Below are 22,887 nucleotides of genomic sequence, written 5' to 3'. Positions count from 1 at the left end.
GTCAGCACGGCACTGGGGCTGCCTCTCTAACACTGCACCAGGTTTTAGACATGACTGTTTAAATGGGTCAGCAATGGAAGGCTTGCCTCTCCTAATGCCTGCTGATAGATATAAAAAATGCAATGGTGTTTTATTTACCCATTTTAAGAACAGAACAACATGTCCAACGGTAAAAGAAAAAGAGGAAAAGAGCCTAAATGTGCAACACCATATCTGTAGCGTGAGTGTAATATGAATATTTGTGGTCAGGAATGTGTGTATGAAAGTGTTTATGTGAGCGTATAAATGTGCAAAAACATATTATTACATATAGTAAGAGTGTACAGCCGTCCCCCATGTGACCAATCAGAATGAAAAGCTAATTACTTCTTCCTCGCTTATGTAAATTAATTCATAATATATGGAGATATCATGCTAACACACAACAGCAATAACCCTGTTATGCTGCTGCAGTTAATGATGTGCTGTATCACCGTCTATACACCTCTGCATACACACCTAGGAAGGAAATATTGTGTACTTGTCTCCTTGCTCTCGCCATAGAGTGGAGTGCTTCAATTCGCACGCCGACTCAGCTTGCACACAAATAGAGTGAAAAGGTGAAGTCAAGAGGCTTGTGTGTGTGTGTGTGTGCGTGCACGTACAAGTGTCTGCACCTTGGCGTTTCAATGGGAACATCTCATGGCATGAAAATCACTTTGAGCGAGTGTTTCAAAATAGTCCCAGTCTCCCCGAGCGTGTCTCTCTATGCGCGCGGCACACAAAGGATAACAGCTCATATCACGGTTAACGTCTTTCTCCGGGTTCCCTGTCTCTTTCATCTTCATATCCTGATTGTGACGATCTCCGCCTATGTGGATGTGACAGCATATTCTGCGTATTTCCATGGAAACCGGGCTTCTGTAGGATCACAGGAATAAACAGCAAACAAAATAAAGTGTCTATGCGTCTAACTACCTCGGCTGGTATCGGCAGTTTCCAGCAGGTAGCTCATCCTCACGGGATTCTCCGGGGCTCGTGTTCAGGATTCGAGCTTATTTGGGTTTACTGGAGACGAAATGTGGCAACTCAAAAGCGGATAACTTGATTATCACGAAAAAGCGGGGATATTGGTGTGTGTGTGTGTGTGTGTGTGTGTGTGTGTGGAACAACAGGTTCTGCATCTGTCCTCACCTTTTAATTGGTTTTCAGTTCTTCGTGTAATCTTCTTCTACTTTGCCAACCCTCCTTTTGGTGTGCATGTGTGCATGTGAATATGGAAATGTCATGCGATTCAATTACAATAAAAAAAAGCCCTTTTAATTAGACAATGAGGTGGCTGCTCAATAGAGAGACAGGGAGAGATAGAGAGAGAGCAAGAGATAGACAGAGAGAGAGGGGGAGAGAGAGAGAGAGAGCCATCTGTTTCTCCCACGCTGTGGCCTACTGAGCGCGCTCACTGAGAGAGTGTGCCTGGCAGACACCCAGAATGAGACATAACCATGCCAGACATACAAACCCATTTACAACCCATGGTGGCTGTGGGGTGCGCATAGCAAGGATCATAGCCTGACCCCAATTTTAAATTTGCTCTCCCCTCCCCTTGTTTATTTTTCCTCATTTCTCCCTTTTCCTTTTCCCCCTTTCCATCTCCATTAGTCCCTTTATCTGTGCCACTCATTTTCATTTTTTTCTTCAGGAAGTGTCAAATATGAAGGTTTTCACATTTCATATGCAAACGTCATGAGATCCTCATTGTTTTAATTGGGTGACACCTTTGGCGCTAACTTTTTTTTGTGTTTTATGTACTAGTAGTGCTGGAAAAAAAAAAAAAAAAGAACCACAATGTTATTATAAAATCCAAACGACAGGAGCTGCAGGTTTTCGATAAAGGTCAAATGTGTGACAAAACACCATTAAAAAGGAAGTGTTGTGGTGATGGCAGAGGCGGAGATGCCGTGGCCTGCAAACTGAATTCTCCAGACATAATAAAGCCTGTTTGCTCAGTGCAGACCCCAGCAAAATCATATCAGGCTTATTTTAATGGTGTCTTCTTCCACTGAAAATGAAAATTATGATGCAAAAGTTATCATTGAGAATTATATTATAATCACAGCATGTCAAAATGATTGCAATATGATGTTTGTGTGTGTTTTTTTTTCTTCTCTCATCCTGTTTGCGTTCAATCGATGTGTCTAGTATCTGTTGATGAGGTTTGAGTTTAGGTGTAAGGCTCTTTTTTTTTGTCTGTTCAGCCATGGTGGCCATCACTGCTCATGATAACGATCTATTTTTTTCATTTATTTATTCCAAACACACTGCTGTGGCTGCTGTCAGAAACATACAATTCATCACTTTGTGTGCAACAGACGATTTTTCCCAGGAAAGACCTAAGAGACAGCAAATGTACAAGCCTTCATTGTATTATTAAAGGGTATAGGTCAGGGGTCACCAACCCAGTCCTCAAGGGCCCCCTGTCCTGCAGGTTTTGGTTTCAGCTCTGCTCTCTCACACCTGATCAACTTAAGGGCTTCATGCTGATTGGTTGAAGCAGATCTACCTGAACAGGGCGTGCAGGAAGATGCATTGGCCTTAACTGGGTCAGGTGTGCAAGAGCAGAGCTGAAACCGAAACCTGCAGGACAGGGGGCCCTTGAGGACTGAGTTGGTGACCCCTGGTATAGGTTGAATCATTGTTGTATTTTATCAATCAGTGATAGAGAGCTGCAAAAGCACATTTATTAATGTAAAAATGTTGTGGATTATTACTTTAACCCCCACTAGGGTAAGGTTCAACCCTGAGATTTACAGCACATTATAGAGCTCTGTTATATAAACATTGTTTTTGACAAAAATCCGAGATGAAATCTTGTAATTCCCAGGTCAGGATGTGATGCTACAACGTGTGTGTGAGTGATGCCGTTGAGTGTGTTACCTTCTCGTGGATCTCCTGCGTTGACTGAGCGTCACAGAAGGCCACAGTGGCCACGTCTTTCAGGATGGGCATCTCCACGGTGCAGTCGCGCCCGTCCAGCAACGCCACCAAGGGGCGCGGGTGCATGGGCCCGTTCATGATGGGCGGCCTGATGCCTACACAGACACACACACACAGACACACACACACAAAAAAAACAGTCAGAGTGAGTGAGAAACTTTATGTGTACGCAAGGCACTGTGAGAGAGATGGGAGATCAACAAAAAAAGGGGAGAAAGAGAGAAAGAACAAGATGAAAAGCTGGGAAAGCGAGAGCGAGAGGCACAGAAAATAACAACAGCACAGTCAGAGGCAGCGCGGCATTACAAGAAATCAGCATGACGACTCCATATTACTGAGATGAAAAGATCCACATAATGTAATTGCATTAATCTCCCACAGAGAAACAGGAATCCTCTATTCTGTCTCTCTTCTAGGAAGCCTTGGATGTAGAAAAATAAATCAACTTAAAAAAAAAATCATCAATTAAGTCAAATTAGTGTTTTCCTGCTGTATTCCATTACACCTTGTGTGCTGCATATTAAATTTCAGGGCCAATAAAGACTTTTAACAGATGGGAGCTGATTGCAGTTGTCAAACAAGGCGACTAATGCAGAATCCAAGATATGAGGTTCCTGCTGGGCTGCATCCCATAATTTTTCTGCTTCGTCACTGGACTGATGCAGTTGCTATGACAACTGTGACCGTGGGGGGAGGTGAGGGGTAATTTCCTGGAGCAGCTGTTTATCTGCTGTGATAATTCCTATTTTGAGAGGTCATCTTACGTGGCTGGTTGTTTTTGTTTCGCCCGTCCTTTTGATTGACTCCCCGAGGCCAGCAGCAAGCGGGCAGACAGGTAGAGACGTGGCTCGCTAGGTGGAAAAATGGCTGGGGAGTGGCTAGGCTGACAGACGGAGAGATGTGGAGGCTGGGTGACACATTAATGGGGGCTCGCACCCTATAAAGTTCACAAAATGCCTTTGAACTTTAAAACAACAAGGGAAAAAACAGCCCCAATAATTAGGAACAACCTTGTTTCATTTATCCCCGTTTACGAATTCACTGACGTGTCTTGTGAATGCACATGTGGTCCCCTGGAGGCCACCGTAGGTGATGCGTGGGAGTCTTTGACTGGGAGACCTTTAAAGTGTTGAATGGGTGAAAAAATAGAGCTGCTTTTGTTTAGAAAAGAGCGGAAAATGTGTCACAGTTCAGTAAATGTGCCCCATAAAGACCAATGCGCCTCAGATGAAAAACAATAAAGTCAACTGATAGAAAAATGAAGGTAGGTGTGTAGGCATGAGTAGGTAAGCAGGTAAACAGCAAGGCAGATGCAATAGATAACCATGAGATAGGTGTCTCAGAAATGAGCCACAGACATTATGTGACAGTCAATAAATGATAAAGGGCAAGCACCCACATCTCTGTCTTCCCTCAGGCAGGTTTATCAAATCACCCCTTCAGATTACACCATTACCCTCAGAGTGCGAGGCCTTACCAGAGGATAAGTGGCATTTAACATGGCAGATGTGCCAGACGGACCCACTAGCGGGCCATTTGTTCAGGTTTAACAAGAATGGTGGGGGATTTTTTTTTTCACACTACTCTTTAACTTTGTGAAATTTCCTGAACCAAAATTGGACCTTCTACAAAAATCCTTTGTGGTTATACAGGGGTTCCCATGTGCCCCTCATTCTGGCAGGATCTCTTTTTCTTTCCCTCTCTCTCTAACAGAGGGGTTAATCATTCAGATCACTGACAGGCCGGCTGACTGACTGAGGCCAGCGCCGCTGAAAGACGGCCAGAGTCAGAGGAAACACTAGACAATGTGTATCTAATTGGGAGTCCTTGACATAAAAAAGTTCTGACAGCCCTCTGGTAGATGAAATATCTGCCTGCTCTGCTGATGCTTACTGTACCTATCTCTCATTTCTGACTATTTTCCATCTGTGAGGGCTGGCATCATAAATCATCAGCCATTTCTGACATTTCACTGAAAGAATTCCTTGAGCTCTGAAAACTTTTTCATGAAACCGACCTTCAGATGAGTGCATATTTGGCATTTCCCCGGTTTCAAACTCCTTCTCAGTTATGTGAGCTAACATCATTCTACTTCAGTGTTTGAGGGTCTCTCCAACTTTCTGAATGTCAAGCACCTCTGAGTAGATAGGGTGGCATTAGCTTAAATATTAGAGAATCAGGCTTGTGGCCAAGAGCTTCCTCAAATTAGTTAGGGAAAATCTGGCCAGTGAAAGTGAGTAATACTCTGTCTTCCCTCACCCGCTACCACCAAGCAGCTGCCCTTCCATGAAGCACTTCAAGGAAAATTCCCCCCTCGGACACTCTTACACTGTTATATCTCATTAATGCATTCCAGGAATTAATTTGTGGATGAAGTGTGGTAATTCACTTATCTATGTCTACTGCAGTTAGTGATTTCCTGCATTTCTCAGAATGACTTTCGACAACTGACAGAGCACAGGCGTGAACTTGTTGCAAGCAGAAAGCAATAGCGGTGGTTGGAGCAACAGCATGGTAACAGGGAGATGGCGAGAATTTTTCCAACCAATATAAAGCCAGCGTCACGCCCTTTTCTCAAAATATAACATTTCTTGTGTCTACGGCGCTTTATGGTTAACCCAGCTGATTCTGACGGTATGGGTCACCGCTAGTCTGGACAGACTCCATTCACATGGCAGGATTCCCTCAAAATCAGTGCTGATTTTGACTGGGTGTCATGTTTGCACAGCCTCCCACTGCACATTTCCCCTCATTCTGCTAGACCTTCCACTATGATTGTGAATTATTAGCTATAGATTGGTGATATCCAACCAGCACAGTGCCTTCATAGTCAGTGTAAGAAACTCACAAGATCAAAAGAGCCTTTCCAGACACGAGAGAGATGGTCTTGAAAGTCTGGTGTTAGTCAGGCTACGTTCTGGTCTATTGAGGCTGAGGTCTGCAGAGAAATTGGCATCTCTGTTGCTTCTACAATGGATTTCTCTCCTGTGTGTCTGTTCAGCATCACTGCAACATCGTAGGTGTAGACAGCCCTTCTTCTTTGATTCCACGGGAGTGACACCAAAGCTTGACATTTACCGCTGATGTTTTAGTTACCTGAAAATGCTCTGCGTTCCAAGCCCATGGTGTGAGCGCTAAAAATATCATGACATGATATCAAGGTTTGGCCAGTTATCAGACAAAATAAGAACACGATTAACTAAATAAGACAGGCACAGTAAATGCGGTTGTTTTTGCCGCCGGCCTGCTCTGGTGAAGCTGCTCAGTGCTCGGCGGCAGAGCACTGTGGTTGTACTGGGCTGCTCCCAGAAGTCAGGGAGTGTAACTTAATGAATGTGAAAACAAGGTGGCACCGAAAAAGAGCATGCACAAAGAGCAAAACTACATTTGTCCCTGGACAAATGTAGATGGATGGTCTACTTACTCTTGCTTTCTCACATAAATTGCTGTATTTATCTAAATAGATACACCTGGCACAGCCTTTTCATTCATGGTGGTACTTCTCTTTACACAGAATCTAAGTTGTTTTTCCTGGTAGTTGGGAGAGCAAATTATGGGGAAATTCTTAATACATGGGGATTGTATGAATTTAAATCTGGTTCATGCAATGCCTTACTGTGGTATAGATAATATTTAGCAGCAGCGGTTGGCATAATTCTAGTTTTGAGTGTGGTTTTGGGTGGAAGGAGTTCCCTGGAACTAGAAAGTCACAAGTTTTATGCAGCCCACATTGGCAAGTGTGTGTTTATCAGCGGTTATGTGTCCTGTCACAGTTCGCATCAGTAACAAAACTGAACAGCTACCTGTTTGCTCATTGTAAGCGATTGTAAGCAATTATCACCCTGGATGCAGTGTTATCTAAATGTTTTCAGTGTTAATGTCACTGTTTTGGCACCATTTTGGGCTAATGCAGGTTGCAACGCTGAGAACTACTCATGCTTGGATGCTATACTTGGCATAAAGCATTGATTGTGAATTTTGCAGAAAGATTTGTTCATGTTCTCAGGGCAAATTAGGCTCAAACGTTACAGCTTCCTTTTTTAATCGCACATTTTCTCCATCAGTGGTGGCATTGTTGCTTCTGTCACTACTTGTCACTCTTCCCTCTCCGGTCTTCCTGCCTGCTGTCAATGTGTTAATGAAATTTTAAAGGATGATAAACTGTGCTTTCATTCGACACAAAAGAGCCTAATAGGCATCTAAGCATAACCCAGAGACTGTTTTGCTGCACAGAAGCCAACCAAGCCTGCAACTTATTTCAGTCTATAATTCAATCAGTATCTTCCTCTTATCAGTATGGTCAGATTATAGCAGGAAACTTGATCTGATGAAACGGACTAACAGAACAGGCAGTCCTGTGCCAGTAAGGTGAAACTCAAAGCCCGCTCACCGAGCCTTATGCGGCCTGGTAAAACATTAGCTTTCTGTAACAGGATCTGCCTGGAGGCTTTTGCACTTAAACATCAATACAAATCAATGGTGCATAGCGGAGAAATCAGGATTGAGCAACGGCAGAAAGTGCTCTTATAGTTCATGCTTGACTGGCAGAAAAACGCAAATACAAACACTCCTCGTGGCAACTCACTGTAACTTGCTGCATCCTTATTTGGCTTACACACTCATCTTCCAAAAGTACAATATCAATCAGCCATTGTGCACAAAGGGTTGAGAACAAAGGGAGTTACAGAGATGTTGTGTGTGAATTGGTGTGTGTGTAATAGTAGATATATAGCGTGCAACTGCACAAAAAAAACCTCTGTGTATGAAAAAAGGGCCTAATAATCAACGGTATAGCGGCGTGAATGAGCAGTTTTTGGAGAGTCACAGAGATTCCAGACATTTCTACGGCACACTCAGTCACAGAGAGGGAGGAAATAGCTCTCATTCCAACACCAAGCATGACCTTGGGAGGACCAGCAGCACCACTGGCTGCTGAGCCGTGCTATATAATAAAATACTTATCCACTCCCTCTCTCCGTCACACACACCCGCACACGCACAGGGCTATACTGTAAATATTAATCCGTCTCTTTCTTTGTCTAGTCCTAAAAAGCGCAGATTCAACCAGTCATTACCTCTCTGTCTCTCTCAACTGTCTTTAATTGCGTCAGTTTCCTCTCTCTCATTATATTAAATGCTCATTAAATCTCTCATTGCATTCGAGACTTATCCGCACTTGCCTTCACTCTGCTTGCCCACCTCACCCATTTCTCTTTCTCTCTCTCTCTCTTTCTCTCTCATTATATTCAATACTCATCCTCCTCCCTCTCTGCTCCCCCTTTCCTAGCCTCAGGGTTAGGTGACTGCTGGGAGCTTTCACAGTGCAAACAGACCTCCTGACAGCCGACGGGGCCAGAGCCCCAGTTCTGCTCTTGCTGTCCATCCAGGGTTTCTCTGCAACTGCCCCTTCGATTCAGCCTCCCAAGGCCAAGATACATGATAAACATTTGGAGGCGATGCAGTGGGGAGGGCTGTGTGATTCTCCCGACAACAGGAAGAGCAGTTGGCGACTGGGGCAAAGTCAAAAAAACAAGAAAAAAGTACTGTTGGTGATGACTGCTACCCAAAAACATTGCTCATCTGCACAGTAACATGATTCTGCATGTATATCATAACTTAAGACAAGCCTCTCCAAACCAAAGGGTGGGGTAAATGATTAAATTACATCCTGATATGAAAATTGGGTTCCTTGGAAAATTTGTAATCAAACTAAAATGACGCTGAAGCCATATGACTGACGTTTACAGATGGAAAAAGCAACCGCCAACGACTGCTGGCTCACTTGCAAGCCACTGGGAAAGCCTCGCAGCCTGCCTGCACCCAGCTGTCATTGACCAGCTCACAAGAGCAGCTGGATTTTTATCTCTCCGAGGAACGAGACAATGTTTTTGCACTGTCAGTCACCACAGACAATGTCAAAGATCAGAGATTTTCATGTGTTTTAGATGCACGGGTCACTGGGAAGTCTGCCAGCTGCGATACTGAGAGATCTGCCAAAAATAGGTCGTAAGTTCCTTGTTTCAAACTAGACTGAAGAACCGCAACAGCATAATTGCAGATAATAAATCACCAAGCTCCTGCTCTCTCACAAAAGGATGTGTGATTTCCAACGCATCTGTGTGTCTAGTTTGGTGAGACGTGTGTGTTTTATTGTAACAAAACATATGTGCATAATATTGCATGTCTTGTCAATGTGTTATTATCATCATTATTAACATATGACATGTGGAAGATGACATATCTACTTTAAGAGTCATGTTTTTCATGCACATCCGCATCACACAGTCAATGAACAATGGCACATCTGTCTGCGTTTTGCTTTTCAAGCAGGACTTCCAGACCAGTGGTGTTTGCTTTCAATTTCACCCATTCATACCACAACGTGTTTACTATGACAAAAACTCATTCTCAGTTATTTCTGCAGATGCCCTAATGTTTTTTGGCATTTGGGCTTAGAAGAAATTTCACTTCTTGAATTAAATCTCCATTCAGTCTCTTCCTTGACAGAAGTGAAACCGAGTTGAAGCAGGCAGATAACAAACCCACGTTCCAGATACAATGTGATTATATTTTCATCACCGTGGAACCACTGAGGATGGGAGAGGAAAAGAAAAGAAAAAAGAAAGGAAAGGAAAACAGAGGAGAGGACCGTGGAGAAGAGGAGTGTTGCTGTCGGCACCTGTGATCAGTCAGCAGCTCACTACTGTAGCAACCAACCAGCAAGCCACAGCGTGGCTGATTTATGATGTCCCTGGCTATCGCTGCATGCAGCAACATGGCGTGGCAAAAAGCCTATATACCCGGCCTTTTTCTCCGTGTTCCTCCTACACCTTCATCCTTGTCGTCTCTATATTGTGTCCTCTCTCAGCACCGATCTCCCTCTATCTCCCGCTTTTCTCATTTCCAGATCTCCATCTCTCATTTCAATCTTTTTCCCCCCAGGCTTTCACTATCTCCCTCTTTCTCTTTGCTGCTAATTGTCCCTCCTCTCTCCACAAATTATTTGGTAATGGGTACAGCTATGTTTTATATCTTAAATATCTTTACATACGTTCGAACACCCAGTTAGAAAGCGCCACAGTCTGCAGTGTTTTTCTTTCTTCCTGCTGTTATTTCTCCCTCTCTCTCTCCCTCTCTCTCTCTCTCTCTCTCTCTCACACACACACACACACACACACACTCAATCTCTCTCTCTATCTCTCTCTCTCTGCCCACGGTTCAGTTCCCATGGAAGAAAGAGGAGAAAACAGACACACCCCTCTCCTCCAGTGCTCCCTCCCTCATGATACACACACACACACACACACACACACACACATACCAGGCACATATTTTTGATATAGACACCCGTATGCACAGAAATGCAGGTGTGTTCTCTCAGCACATACCAATATTCAGATTCACCTGACACATATGCAGTTATGATACATGCGCAAATAGATACACACATGCACTTGCACATGGACATAAATAAACACACACACACACACACATACACACACACAAACAAGCATAAACAGAAATCTGCATGCAGGCTCTCTTGCGGTCTCTCACATATACACACACACATACATTGGGAAGCACACACTCATTCATTTACAGGATGTGTGGCAGTGAGACTTCAGGTTTGTCTGCTTTTTGCTCCACCAGTAGTAAAAGAGGCGTGGAGCGTACGAGCGGTGAGCTGACAGGTTGGCAGAAGTCTGGTCTGGGAGGCTGACTGTCAAATCCAGTTGGCTAGTCCTAACAGCGTGCGCTGCGGCCAAAGCGCAGCTGAGTCACAACATCTGATTCTTACCAACCTCTTTTCAGTTTCCTGTAGTAATTAAACTTCCTCTTTTGTTTGGACTGAAGGAGCTGATAAATCATTAAATTAGTGGCAGCCATTGTAGAAGCCAGAGGGCTCATGTGGTAATGTATGGCACAAGAAAAGGCATATATTTCTGCTAAAGTAATTCATCAACATGTCAAGTTTTTCTGATTTGTCTCAATTTGTTTCTAATATTGAATAGTTTTCAGCTGCTAGGCCTCTGATAATTACTCAAAGGAAACAACCCCAAAAAGGGAAAATATTTTGTTGCTTAAACTGTTCACCTCTCTGCAAATGATTACCTGAGACTGAGGATTGGAAGTAGGACGTCTAAAGGGCTAACCAGCCAAAAAGGTGGTGAACCAGGAACCTAAACAAAACATGGTCCACAGAAGATTTCACAGACTACATTTAACCGCAGGCTGCAACTGGATTACTGTATAGCAGTCAGGCTGTTACACTGGATTAACTGTTAATATGCACAACAGAAGTCACAATTACTTTGAAGTTTCAATTGGATTGGGGTCAGTCAGATACTATAAAGTAAATGTTTCCTATTAATGTACTATTAGGGCTATAATTCAATTACTGTACTATAGATTAGTGGTTCCCAAACTGGGGTCTAGGGACCCACAGGGGTCTCTAGGGGGTTTCTATGGCTTCCCCAGGAAAATAATAACAATTTATTTTAAATTACTTACTCATTAGTGCAGTGGTGTTCAACCTTTTTTGGAGTCAAGGACCCCCAACTAAGAACTAAATAGTCATTCTTATACATTCTCTCATTAAGCTAACTTCCAGTCAATGAAATAATAGCGAAATAAAAAATATTCCCCATTTTTCTGGGGAACCCTGGAACCTCCCCCAAGGACCTCTGGGGGTCCCCAGACCCCAGGCTGAGAACCGCTACATTAGAGGACAAGAGAATGGACAGTAATGAATATTCTGATAAGAGGTTTCATTTTCATTAATTTAATCTTCCTACTTACAGTTAGAAAATAAACCAAGGTGACAACTGGGCAAAACTAAATAGTCTAAAGCACATTTACTTGACCCCGGTTATAAATTATTCATCAGTGTATGACTGTTTTTGCCTGATAGAATATGGATAAAGTCTAGTTGAGAGTGTAAAATACACCTACATTAATATTTAGTGTATATTCAGCGATTAAGATAATAACTGCACAGCAGTTACTGGCTGATTGCAGTATAGACACACAACCTCTCAGCAACACACCCAAATAATCCACCACATCTGTAGTTTTCAGAGCTCTGATTAAACAACGCTGGGATCTAGTTAAATTAAAAGGCCAAAGCTATAATCTGGTTCATGTGCAGCCTAGTCATTTTTAAAACTTGGTTCAACAATGTGGTGTCGATCATTTGAAAAAAAAAATCTTTGATGGTGCAAAAATAAAAAAAACATAAAGTGCCTTTTGAAGGGTGGTGTAATGCCAATTCTTGATTAAATACAACTCTTTAAGGAAACTATATTTACAGGTAGCTGTACTAACTGATAATTTTTCAGATTCTTATATTTTTCCCCCCTCGAAGGATTTGTTGCATTTTGAGAATTAACTCCTCATTTGTTGATATGACTATTGTGTTCTGGCTAAATCAACTATATCTGGCTAATATGCTTAAATAAGGATTGCAACTTATGATTAATTAGTGTTAAATAATTAATCCAGTTAAAAAAAGTTGTCAAACCAATTCAGGTGCAGCCTATGCAGTGTGTGATGCGCGGCTGTGTTGCACAGCTTCCACAGTGACACGGGCCTCATGCTATTCATTACACAAACACCTTTTAATCAGCAAATCTGATCGGCCTATAAGCTCAAATACACCAATCAAATTACCCAAATGTGTTTGAAACAGCCAATAAGATTATGTTTAGGTCTTTCATCTAGCCAATCTGATCTCTGCAGGGTGGGGGCGAGGGGGGGTCCTGACGTGCGCCTCTGTCACTTTGCCGGGCCTTGATAATCAGATCAGACATGACTCAACGCTCACAGATCAAAGGACCCCTGCCTTCCAAGACAGGAGTCAGCAACATCCTTCAATCAGCGGGGACGTCCAAACGATTTCCAAACAGTCGTTAAACGTTCAGCGGGCTCTGCACTGCGAGCCAGAATAGATCTAAAGAGCAGATCGGTGACACCGTATCGACTGCCGGGGTGATTTGTACGAGTCTGCCTGCCTTAAAGGAGAAAATCTACCCGAAAACAAAACTTGCATCCGGTATTCCTATGACCTTGGCACTCCGTGGCGTAGTTTGTGAACATGGAGAAGTCTCTCCTGAAGCAAGAAAAAATAAATAAATAAATAAAAAAACAGAAAAGAAGATCAGAGCTGAGACTCTAATCTTTGATGTCATCAAGAGACACAGCCTGCAGCCTGTTGATGACATCACAGATTACAATCTACAGTCAGCTGCTTTCTAGCTTTGGGAGAAACTGCTCCAGTAAAACTAGGCTCAAGTGTTCGGCGGTGACTGAGTGCCTCGACGGCGCTACTTCTGCTTTAGGGTGGGATTTTTCTTTTAATATCCCAAACAAAACATAAATCAGTATCCTATCAAGTATCTAAACTGACCCCGCCGCCCCCACCCCCATTTCCTCAATAGCTTTACCTTGTTCCCATTTTCTAGAATAGTCTTTTCCTGTCTGTATCATAGATCTGTCATCTGAGTGCAATGGTGCTTGTGCGCGCACAAATAAGTGTCTGTTGAATTCCTCTGTGTGTGTGTGTGTGTGTGTACGTGCGCATGTGTGTGTGTGTGTGTGTGTGTGTGCCTGCTTGTTCTCAGTAAAGAAGCACAATGAAAGGGAAATATGTGTCATGTCCTTGCTAGCCCTCGAAGGAGAGAGAGCGAGCCGGATAGATAGAGGGAGAGAGAGAGAGAGAGAGAGAGAGAGAGAGAGAGAGAGATCTATTTCTGTCTCTACAAATGGAGGTGTTCAAGCAGCCTTCAATAGCACAGATTTGTTCACACACACACATACACACACACACACACACACACACACACACACAAATGCACGCGCGCACACACAGAACTGGAGAAAAGGCTAGCCATTCTTATGTGACGAAAGGGTGAGCGAAATGCACAGATGAAAAAGATAATGGTGGAGGGAGAGAGAGAGAGAGAGAGAGAGAGAGACAGAGAAAGAGAGAGAGAGGAAAGAGAAGAGGGGAAGAAGAGAGGGAGGAGGAGACGAGAAGTGAGAGAGAGAGAGAGGGGGGGGGGGAGAGAGAGTGAGAGAGAAGGGGGAGGGGAAAGGAAAGGAAAGGAAGGGAGAATAATGTACACTGAGCTCACAAATATCTGCACACACACACACACACACACACACACACACATACTTACATACACCGAACACACACAGTTCCCACATAAAAGCAGAGCGCTGGTTGTTTACCTAAAGGCATGCCTTTGTTGAGGAGATGTGAGCTTCCCATGGTGTGTGTTCCCCAGCCGGCCAGCACAGAACAGAAACCTACAGTCTTCTCAAGGCAGACATGAACAGGAATCCAGTCAGCATATGGCGGCTGTGGCCAGCTACCTCGCTTCCCTCAGTCCTTCTCCCAGCCCCTTAGTGACAAGCATACACATGTGCTCCCCCTCTTTTCTCTCTCGCTCTCTTTCTCTCTCTCTCTCTCTCTCTCTCTCTCTCCCCTCCCTTCCGTCCCCTTCTGCTCGCTCACTCACTCGCCTGCTAGCTTGCTAGTTCTCTATCTATCTTCTCTCCCTCCCACCCGTCTTTAGCTACCTCTCTCCCTCCCTCGCTCACTTTCTGTTACAGCAAATGTCTCTCTCTCTCTCTCTCTCTCTTTCTCTCACTCTTTCTCTTTTCGCTCTGTGTCACAAACATGCACACACAGAATGCAAGCACCGCTGCATTTATGGGAGCGGGACAGCAAGGGAGGGAAAAAAAAAAGAAAAGAAAGAGAGACTGTGTGTGTGTGTGTGTGTGTGTGTGTGTGAGAGAGAGAGAGTGTGTGTGTGTGAGTGTGTGTGTGTGTGAGTGAGAGATAGGGGTGGCTGCAAGAAAAGAAGAGAGAGAGAGAGAGAGAGAGAGAGAGAGAGAGCAGGAATGGGGAGGAGCTAAAGCTGGCCAAAATTCATCTTTTGTTTCCTGAAAGAGGACTGAAAAAAAAAAGAAAGAAAGAGAAAGACGAGTTATGCAAATTACAAAGCCGTAGCGAGCAGGGGGGGGAAGTTTTTTTTTTTTTCTCATTTAGGACACACAAGTGTGAAGCTCATGAAACTTAATGGTAATAAGCAAACAAATCTTTAGAGAAAAAAAATAATTCATTTGGAGTTTCTGTTTTAATAAATAAGAATAAATTATGCCAGAGTTGTTGTGCAAAACCTAATTCCCGAATGTTGTTCCAGTCCAGTTAATATTTAATCACATGTTGTTTGTAAATGTGCAAATTCATTTCTTGGTATCAAAATATGTTGGCCTCCAATCAGTGAATTCACACATACGTATAAAAACTTACAAAAGCGCAACAATACAGTTAATAAATAATGTATTATATTTAAATAAAGGATTGCCAAAATGCAGCACTATTCCTAAGGGGCCTAGAGCCGCTGACTGTATTTGTATTACATTTTGATAGAAATACTTAGAAGCATATGTTTATTTTATTTTATTTCATTTTGTGTTGTTGTTCATTTGTCAAGGACAGTGCACATCAATCAGCATTTCAATTGTAAATGTGTCAGAGCAAGCCGAGGTTGACTAATTTTCATCTGCACTCCTTGACCAGAATGTGAAAAGGCTACACGTACTTGAGCGACTCTTCCTCTGTCTGGTTTGGCATTGTGCAATATTGCATTTTGGAATTAGTCGCATTCAAAAATAATTATAAACACACCAAAGATGGACTGAACTGCTATTGAAGTATCCTGATAAAACTCAGTTCTGATCGCAGTTTGGTGTATTTTTAAATCTGTGTTTGAAACGCCTGCCAGAATTAATCTTATTTTATAATGACGTGTGACCTTACAGTGATGTATGTGTTTTCAAAGCAGTTACAGTGTAATGCAGATGAAGCACACAAACATCCAAAATCCTTTACAGGTATTTGTGTAACTGCAAGGTTACTTTCAAAAAATAGCTTGTTACAAATGACTAAACCCTGCTTATAATGTAGTGTGTACTTGATAATGTTATTTTGCCCCAGAATCCATTAAATGAGCAAGTGAACAAAAAATGCTATGTAATTGTGATAGTATTTTTGATAGTATTATTATCTGAAAAAGAAAAAAAAATTAGTAAACTAACAAGAAATAAAACTATTTTTCAAAAAAAAGTAGCAACTCTATGTGGTGTGTTCTTTACAGTGGCTGTATTTATACACACACATGCAATATACACACAGAGGTAATAGTCTAACGAATCCATTTGTGCGATCATGTAATTGAATCAGAGGTTTTATGGCTAAAACTTTAATTAAATATCATTAAAGTAGTTGAAATGGGTGTGGACACGGGTGCTTTTAGTTAGATCCACCATGATTAAAACACTGTCTAACTCGACGGTCTAATATACATGCCGTACAATCGCTCACACGACCTTTCAGCAACCTCACATCCACGATCTGACTTAACCACCTGATAACCACAAGGGTATAGCAAGCGGTCTTTACCACCAACACCCAGCCTTATGTCAGTGCTTACTCTACTTTAGAGGCATGAGGGATGGTTAAGTGACATCCTCGCTATAGGTAAATGTCACAGACTGCCAGCAGAGCAACTTGTTCAAACGTAAAAAAAAAAAAGCAAAGGGCAGGTAAAGAGGCAACACTGTGAGCGTGCATCAGGCTCATAACCTCTGTTACACTGTGTGCTGCCACCTTTCTCTCTCATAATTCTTGTCATTCTCCACTTCATAAACTGAAGTGGCTGTTTGGCTAATACATCAAAAATAGCTTCAAAAAGAACCTTTTTCACCACAGGAAAATCGGCACAGTCAACAACCCCTCGTGTTTTTTGTTTTTTTTTTCTTTTTTCTTTATTTAGACAGTATGAAAGCCAAGAGGGAGACAGAGAAGGAAATAAACAGGAGAGAAGGTTCTGGTGGGATTTAATCCAAAGCCAGCAGCGGTACATGTAGTTCCAAAAATGGGTGTCTAAGCCACAACTGAGTCTCTGGGTGTGCACCTGAATAATCACCTTTAAAACCAAGAGGCATCTGAGCTGCCTAATGTCCCACCCTAATCACCAGGATATATGAAACACAACTAATTATGCTAATCAGGTCATTAATTAAGGTAATTAGCACATTCATTTGCATATCATATATTACTGTGTCAACATGAAACACATGGGTGGTGTTAATGCGAGCTCGGTATCTGAAGGCACTGCAGAGTTTCAGGAAATCAGTTTTCCCTCATTAAAGGAACAATTCACCCAAATTAAATTGAAAAATATTAATAATAAAAAAGAAAATATAGAACGTATTTCCCCACTTGCCCTAGTGCAATCAATCCATCCGGATAGTTATGTGCAATTTGGCAAGATTTCAAGTTTGCTGCAATCCGTCCTGTCTTCCAGCACAATTACTACGTTTGCATGCACACAAGAAACCAGATTATTGTACGTAACCAGGTTGTGGCGAGAAATTGGTTAACGCGTTTGCATGTGTTACCTTACTCTGAGTACTCAAAACCCTGTATTCAGACACTTGCTAATAATCGTGTTTCCACCCAAACCCCGATGGTCTTCAGACTATTACTGCTGATTTTAATTTAAAAGCTTAACTGGATTTCTCTTAATCCCTATACCCTGATTATGGAAACCTGCTTTCTAATTTACACGGCACTTGAGAAATCAGATAACTGCCTGTACGTGGAGAATAACCTGATTTTAGTTATGGAGTTATTTGCCATGTACAAAATTGTAAGTTACCTTGTCAAAGTTGTCAAAAGTTGTCAAAGTGCATGTCAGTGCTGGGAGCAAAGCCGGATGGGTATTCGTTTGTGGATCTCAAACCATCAAAAATTTAAACGTGAAAAACTCTTTCCAAAATCAGTGACACTGAAACAATGAGACTGCACTTGAGGTATTATTCATTTAATTAATCCATTTTGGTGGTATTTTGGGTGAACTATCCCTTTTTGCTCCACAGTCTAATCAGATGGGTGAATGTGGTATAATGTATGAAGTATAATACCTGTTGTTGAGTTATTGTTTCCACCAGAATGTGTCTATACACAGACACCACTATGACATAATAATTTCATATCTACCGTGACGACACCACCGTGGCAGGACAGCAACACAGTTGGGAGAGTGCGCCACTTATCTTTTCCACAACAAGGGGGTAAAACAGGGCAGAAGGGCAGGTCCGGCTGTGCAGCTCCCACATAATTTAAGCTGAAAATCCAATGGAGAAGCCATACATACATACATTTATTATGCTGACAGCGCCGACGCCAACTTCACTCCAGCCACCGCTTACATGCAAGACACAAATGTTCCCCAGGGGAGGCATGAAACACACGCAACATATTTTCATGCTTCTGAACAAGGATGGAGAGAGGAGAAGACAACACAGGGAGAGACGTTATCTGGATTTGCAGGAGCAGGAGGGAGAGAATAGGGAGATGGAGGAGGAGAGATTGAGGAGAGGAGAAACAGACAGGGAAGGGGAGGGAAGGGGAGAGGGTTGAGATGAAGAGAGAAAGACATGACAAGAACAAATGCTCCATAGAAGGCAAGAAGATTTGATGATCTGCAGAACATGTGATGTGGCTCATGGGGAGAGATGAGGAGGGAAGCAGGGAGGAGAGATAGAGCACAAGGAGGGGAGGAGAGAGAGAGAAAGAGAGAAGAAGAAGAAGCAGAGATGGAGAGATTGTGCTGCCTTATAATGTGTTTATTTAAATGCACATTCCCAGTTTTGCATGTGGACATACTGAGCCGTGATATTCACACATATTATGTGTGAGGGTGGAGACGAACACTTTCTCTCTCTCTCTCTTTTTCTCGCTCCCTTCATCTTGCTATCTCTCCTCCCCCCTTTGCTTTCCTCTCTTTTCTCCTCCTCTGCCTCCCGTCCTGTTTTTTCCCTCTCTCCCCCTCCTCCGCCTTTCCTCCCTTTCCCTCCTCTCCTTCCACTCCAACCTCTCTCCCCCTCCTCATGTTCTCTCTCTTCCTCCCCTTTCCTCTATCCAACCTTTCTTCCACATCTGTTACCTCCTCTCGGTCTGCTTTTCCCTCCCTACCTCTTTTTTCTCTCTCTTCTCCCCTTCCATCTGTAGATTCCCCCTTATATCTTTTTCCTTGTCACTCCCACATCTTTATCTCCCTCTCTTTCCATCTCCAGCTCTCACCCTACATACTGTATCAACCCCCTCATCCCTACATCTCTCTCTCTCTCTCTCCCCATTCTGTCTCTCTCCTCCTCCATCTCTCTTTCTGTCTCTCTGTAGTCACTGCAGCGTGTCTAATGGTTCAGCTCCTTCTCAGCAGATCCACCAAGCGGAGGCCAGGCGAGGAGCAGCCCCGGCTAACGCCTCCCAACCGCTGGCCTTATCAAGACTGACAGCCAGTGAGAGCTACCGCTGACACACACACACACACACACACACACACACACACACAGATGCACACAACTATACAGCAGCGCACACAAGCTCACACACAAGGATACAAGCTTGTGCGCGCAGACGGAGTCGGATGCACATGCATACAAACAGATGCATGCAAGACAAAAGCACGGACACGATACAGGTACAAATGCATGAGCAAAAAAAAGCAAAGCTGCAACTAAGCACACACACACACATGCACACACACATACGGATACAGACATCCTCAAATACACACATGTGCAGCAAATTGGATTTATGGATAGTGACAGTGAGCTGCAGAACAATGTGGAGGCTACTACAGAGGAGAGAGCAGATACGGGAGAAATAAGCAATGTAATTGACTATAGGAGGAGACAGACTGATACCGGAGGCATGAAGAGTCTAAACCATGCAGAGAGGAGGACTATCGGAGGAGGAGAAGGAGGAGGAGGAGGAGATGGACAGGAATAGTAAGGAAAAAACAGGGAGGAGCAGTTTGGGAAAAGAGAAGTGGCAAGAGCGGAGGAAGAGCGGAGAGGAGAAGTAGAATACGAAGAAAAGAACTGAAAAAAGGAGGAGCAGATGTACAGGAAAACCAGGATGGGAGTATGTGAACAGGAGGAGGAGAACAGAGGATAAGGCCGGGGGGGAGAGGGAGCACAGTTCGAGGAGGAGAGAAGACATGCCAGGGGAAAGAAAGAGAAAAGAGGAATCACTCATGTAAAAGGGAGCGAGACATTAAGAATATCGTTCTAATCTCTGGGTTAGTTAATCTGCCTCATCACAGGACGGTTGAAAAAAATCCAGCAACTTCTGCACTTCCTGTATCACTCCACGTCAGAGGAGCAGCAGCAAGAAGAGGACTGCTAAAGTTTGCTGTCGTTTGTTTTCTTCACTGAACACATGTACGCATGTTGGAAGATAAAAATAACAACTTTTTCAAGTACTAAAAGTTAGCTGGCAACTAATGATGTGGACAGCATCTGCTTTTCCTCTGCTCCCCTCTATCACACCTGCTTCGTGTTCCCTTCAGGAACCTGCCAGGAACACCACACAGAGCTTAGACTGCACAATGGTCTTACTTTTAATTTTTGTTTTAAAATGGCCAAGATTTTTTTTACACCATTTGGGGCTGTAAAAATTCTGCTAAGCATTGTCAAACTCAAACTCTGTTTATTAAACAGTCAGAGTGGATTAAGGTGGTTATTTTTATGAATGTTAGCTGGGGGGAATTCCACCTCAATGGCAGGAGGCTCATGATTAGCATTTCCAGCCAGTATTCAGCACTCAGTAACAATGGGAGGAACATAGCATCAATACTGTCCTACATAACAGCTAGGGGCTGAAATAATATCAAACTGTTCAAAATGAGTGAACTATCCCTTTAAAATGGTTCAAAAATATATATCTACATCTATATCTATCTATATATCTATATAGATTTAGCTATATACAGTATGTACATATCTCTATCTCTATCTATATAACTATAGATATAGATTTACATGTACATATCTATCTATCTATCTCTCACACAACACATACGTATGTATATAAAAGCTGGTTATGAAGTATCTTGCATTTCAGGGTCCAGTTTGTTGTGTGGAGGTGTGTTTGGGTTGTTTTTTTGATTATTTGGCCATTCATGCAGCCTGACATCACATCAAGATCATTTCAGTGCAGCTGCAACGGAGTTTAATAGCACAAGAAATAAAATTCAGCTATGTAAAACATCAGCAACAAGCACCGGGTTTTGGTTTCACTCACTCAGCATCAAAAAAGCGATACATTTTTTCTAGATCCACCACATTTCATCAATGTTCAATAAGAAATCCGCCCAAGCGGAAGCAGAGATAGCAATTCCCTCCACTGCCAGGAGCCTCCACAGACCAGAATGCAGCGCAGCCTCGAGACATGTTGTGTTTTGAGTAAGAGGCGTGACTCACTTTTTCTTGACTGGAAAGCCTCTCTAGCTCTCTCTCTTCCTCCACCTACACATAAATCCCACAGATGAAATGCAGACACGCTCTCTCATTGTCAAAAAAGGCATTCTGGGAAAGCATCTCATCTAAGTCAACACTAATTGAAGCAGAGGCAGATGAGGCCTCTGCTTAGACTACCTGTATTTCACACTGGTCGCATACAGCGGTGTAACAATATCTGAGGGTGGATTTTTCCACCAAGGAACGATTTCAATCGTCACCTGCCTTGATGAATTTGCTCATTGACCAACAGTAGAAAGGCGGTCGCACTTGGCAGCTCCATGTGTGAATGTACGAGAGGCTGAGAAAGAGCATGTGCAAACTTTTCCTGGACGAGGAATGATTAAATAAAGTACCTGCACAGTACCTACTCTATTTTTTGTGTCTCCTCTGTGAGTAAACCCATCGTCCAATCTTTTAAGAGCATTTTACTCCTGATTTTGCTGCTGTGCTGTAAGCAACCTTGACTGAGTTACTCCTGTTTTTTTTTTTACGGTAAAGACTTGGCAAGGCCTTGACTTTCTGACAAAGCCAGCGAATTCATACACAATTAAATAAAAAAGTAAAGCTGCGAGGCCGCCAATTTCTCCTGAACAATTTGAGGGCCTTTTTTAATCATTTCAGGACCCAACTTTTGGTCCAGACCCAGACTTTTCCCAGCATTGATTTATTAGTGCGTAAATACTGAACTGTCCCAAGTATCAATCACTAAAGAATTCATCAATGCAAAGTTACACCTGACACATAAATGTAAACACACACGTTCAAATATTTTCACACTTGGATACACACAAACACATATGTAAGTGCACACACAAGCAGGCACAAGTACACTCACTCACTCACACACGCACACAGACACACACACATGCATACACACACAGTCACTTCCACCTGATTCAGCTTGGCACAGAGTTATCTCTTCAAAACCTCTACACACTGCGGAGCCAAGCTCTAAGTGCAGCTGTTACTACTGCACAGTCACACATGCACGCGCACAAACACACACACACACACACACACAAAGCACACACACGCACGCAGACACCTTCCTCTTAGACATACACACAAATCACACACAGGAAGCACTCAATATGGGGCCAAAAATACATCACAAACCTTGCATCACCTTCCTCTCTGTGTGTCTCCTGCTCCACTATGTTCCACGGCTGAGGGGAGGAGGGGAGGAGCGGGGAGGAGTGGGGATGGGAGGGGGGGGTGGGCATGCAGCAGAGAACAGGCCAATTGTAAGCGATTACAGTTTGTACTCAGCCAATCAGCATAGCCTGCCTCTGGATAGTGGCCAATGGCAATATATTCACCAGGGCTGGGGGAGGGCTCTCCTACTCACACAGGAAAAGAAATGTGGACATGATATGGAGAGGAAGGAGGGGTGGTGTATGTGTTGGGGTGTGTGTGTTTTGTTGGTGTGTGTGGGTTTAGAGGGGAAGGGGGTCTGTTTGTGAAGGTTGAGACCTGGCTGTGAAGTGTGGGAAAGCAGGGAAAAAAGTGGCCACACACCTGTTGTTTCTA

General features: G+C 43.1%; 1 protein-coding gene across 4 annotated transcripts in view; it reads right to left on the bottom strand.

The window, feature by feature from the left end:
* Positions 1-22,887, bottom strand: part of ctbp1 (C-terminal binding protein 1) — a 37,936-nt gene that overhangs the window by 14,341 nt on the left and 708 nt on the right. The window contains exons 1-3 of one of the 4 annotated variants that reach the window (XM_030062224.1): positions 14,349-14,475; positions 14,206-14,263; positions 2,914-3,068 (exon numbers count right to left, since the gene is read on the bottom strand). In XM_030062224.1, the coding sequence (XP_029918084.1) occupies positions 2,914-3,068; positions 14,206-14,263; positions 14,349-14,399 (264 nt within the window). In that variant the 5' untranslated portion in view covers positions 14,400-14,475. Of the gene's footprint in view, positions 1-2,913; positions 3,069-14,205; positions 14,476-22,473; positions 22,520-22,887 lie in introns of those variants that run through there. The other 3 variants (XM_030062222.1, XM_030062221.1, XM_030062223.1) reach the window with 3 other exon arrangements.

This window comes from Myripristis murdjan, chromosome 10, assembly GCF_902150065.1.
Source record: "Myripristis murdjan chromosome 10, fMyrMur1.1, whole genome shotgun sequence".
NCBI classification, from domain to species: domain Eukaryota; kingdom Metazoa; phylum Chordata; class Actinopteri; order Holocentriformes; family Holocentridae; genus Myripristis; species Myripristis murdjan.
Note: the sequence above shows the minus strand (reverse complement) of the source record. Positions and strands in the feature narration are given on the sequence as shown.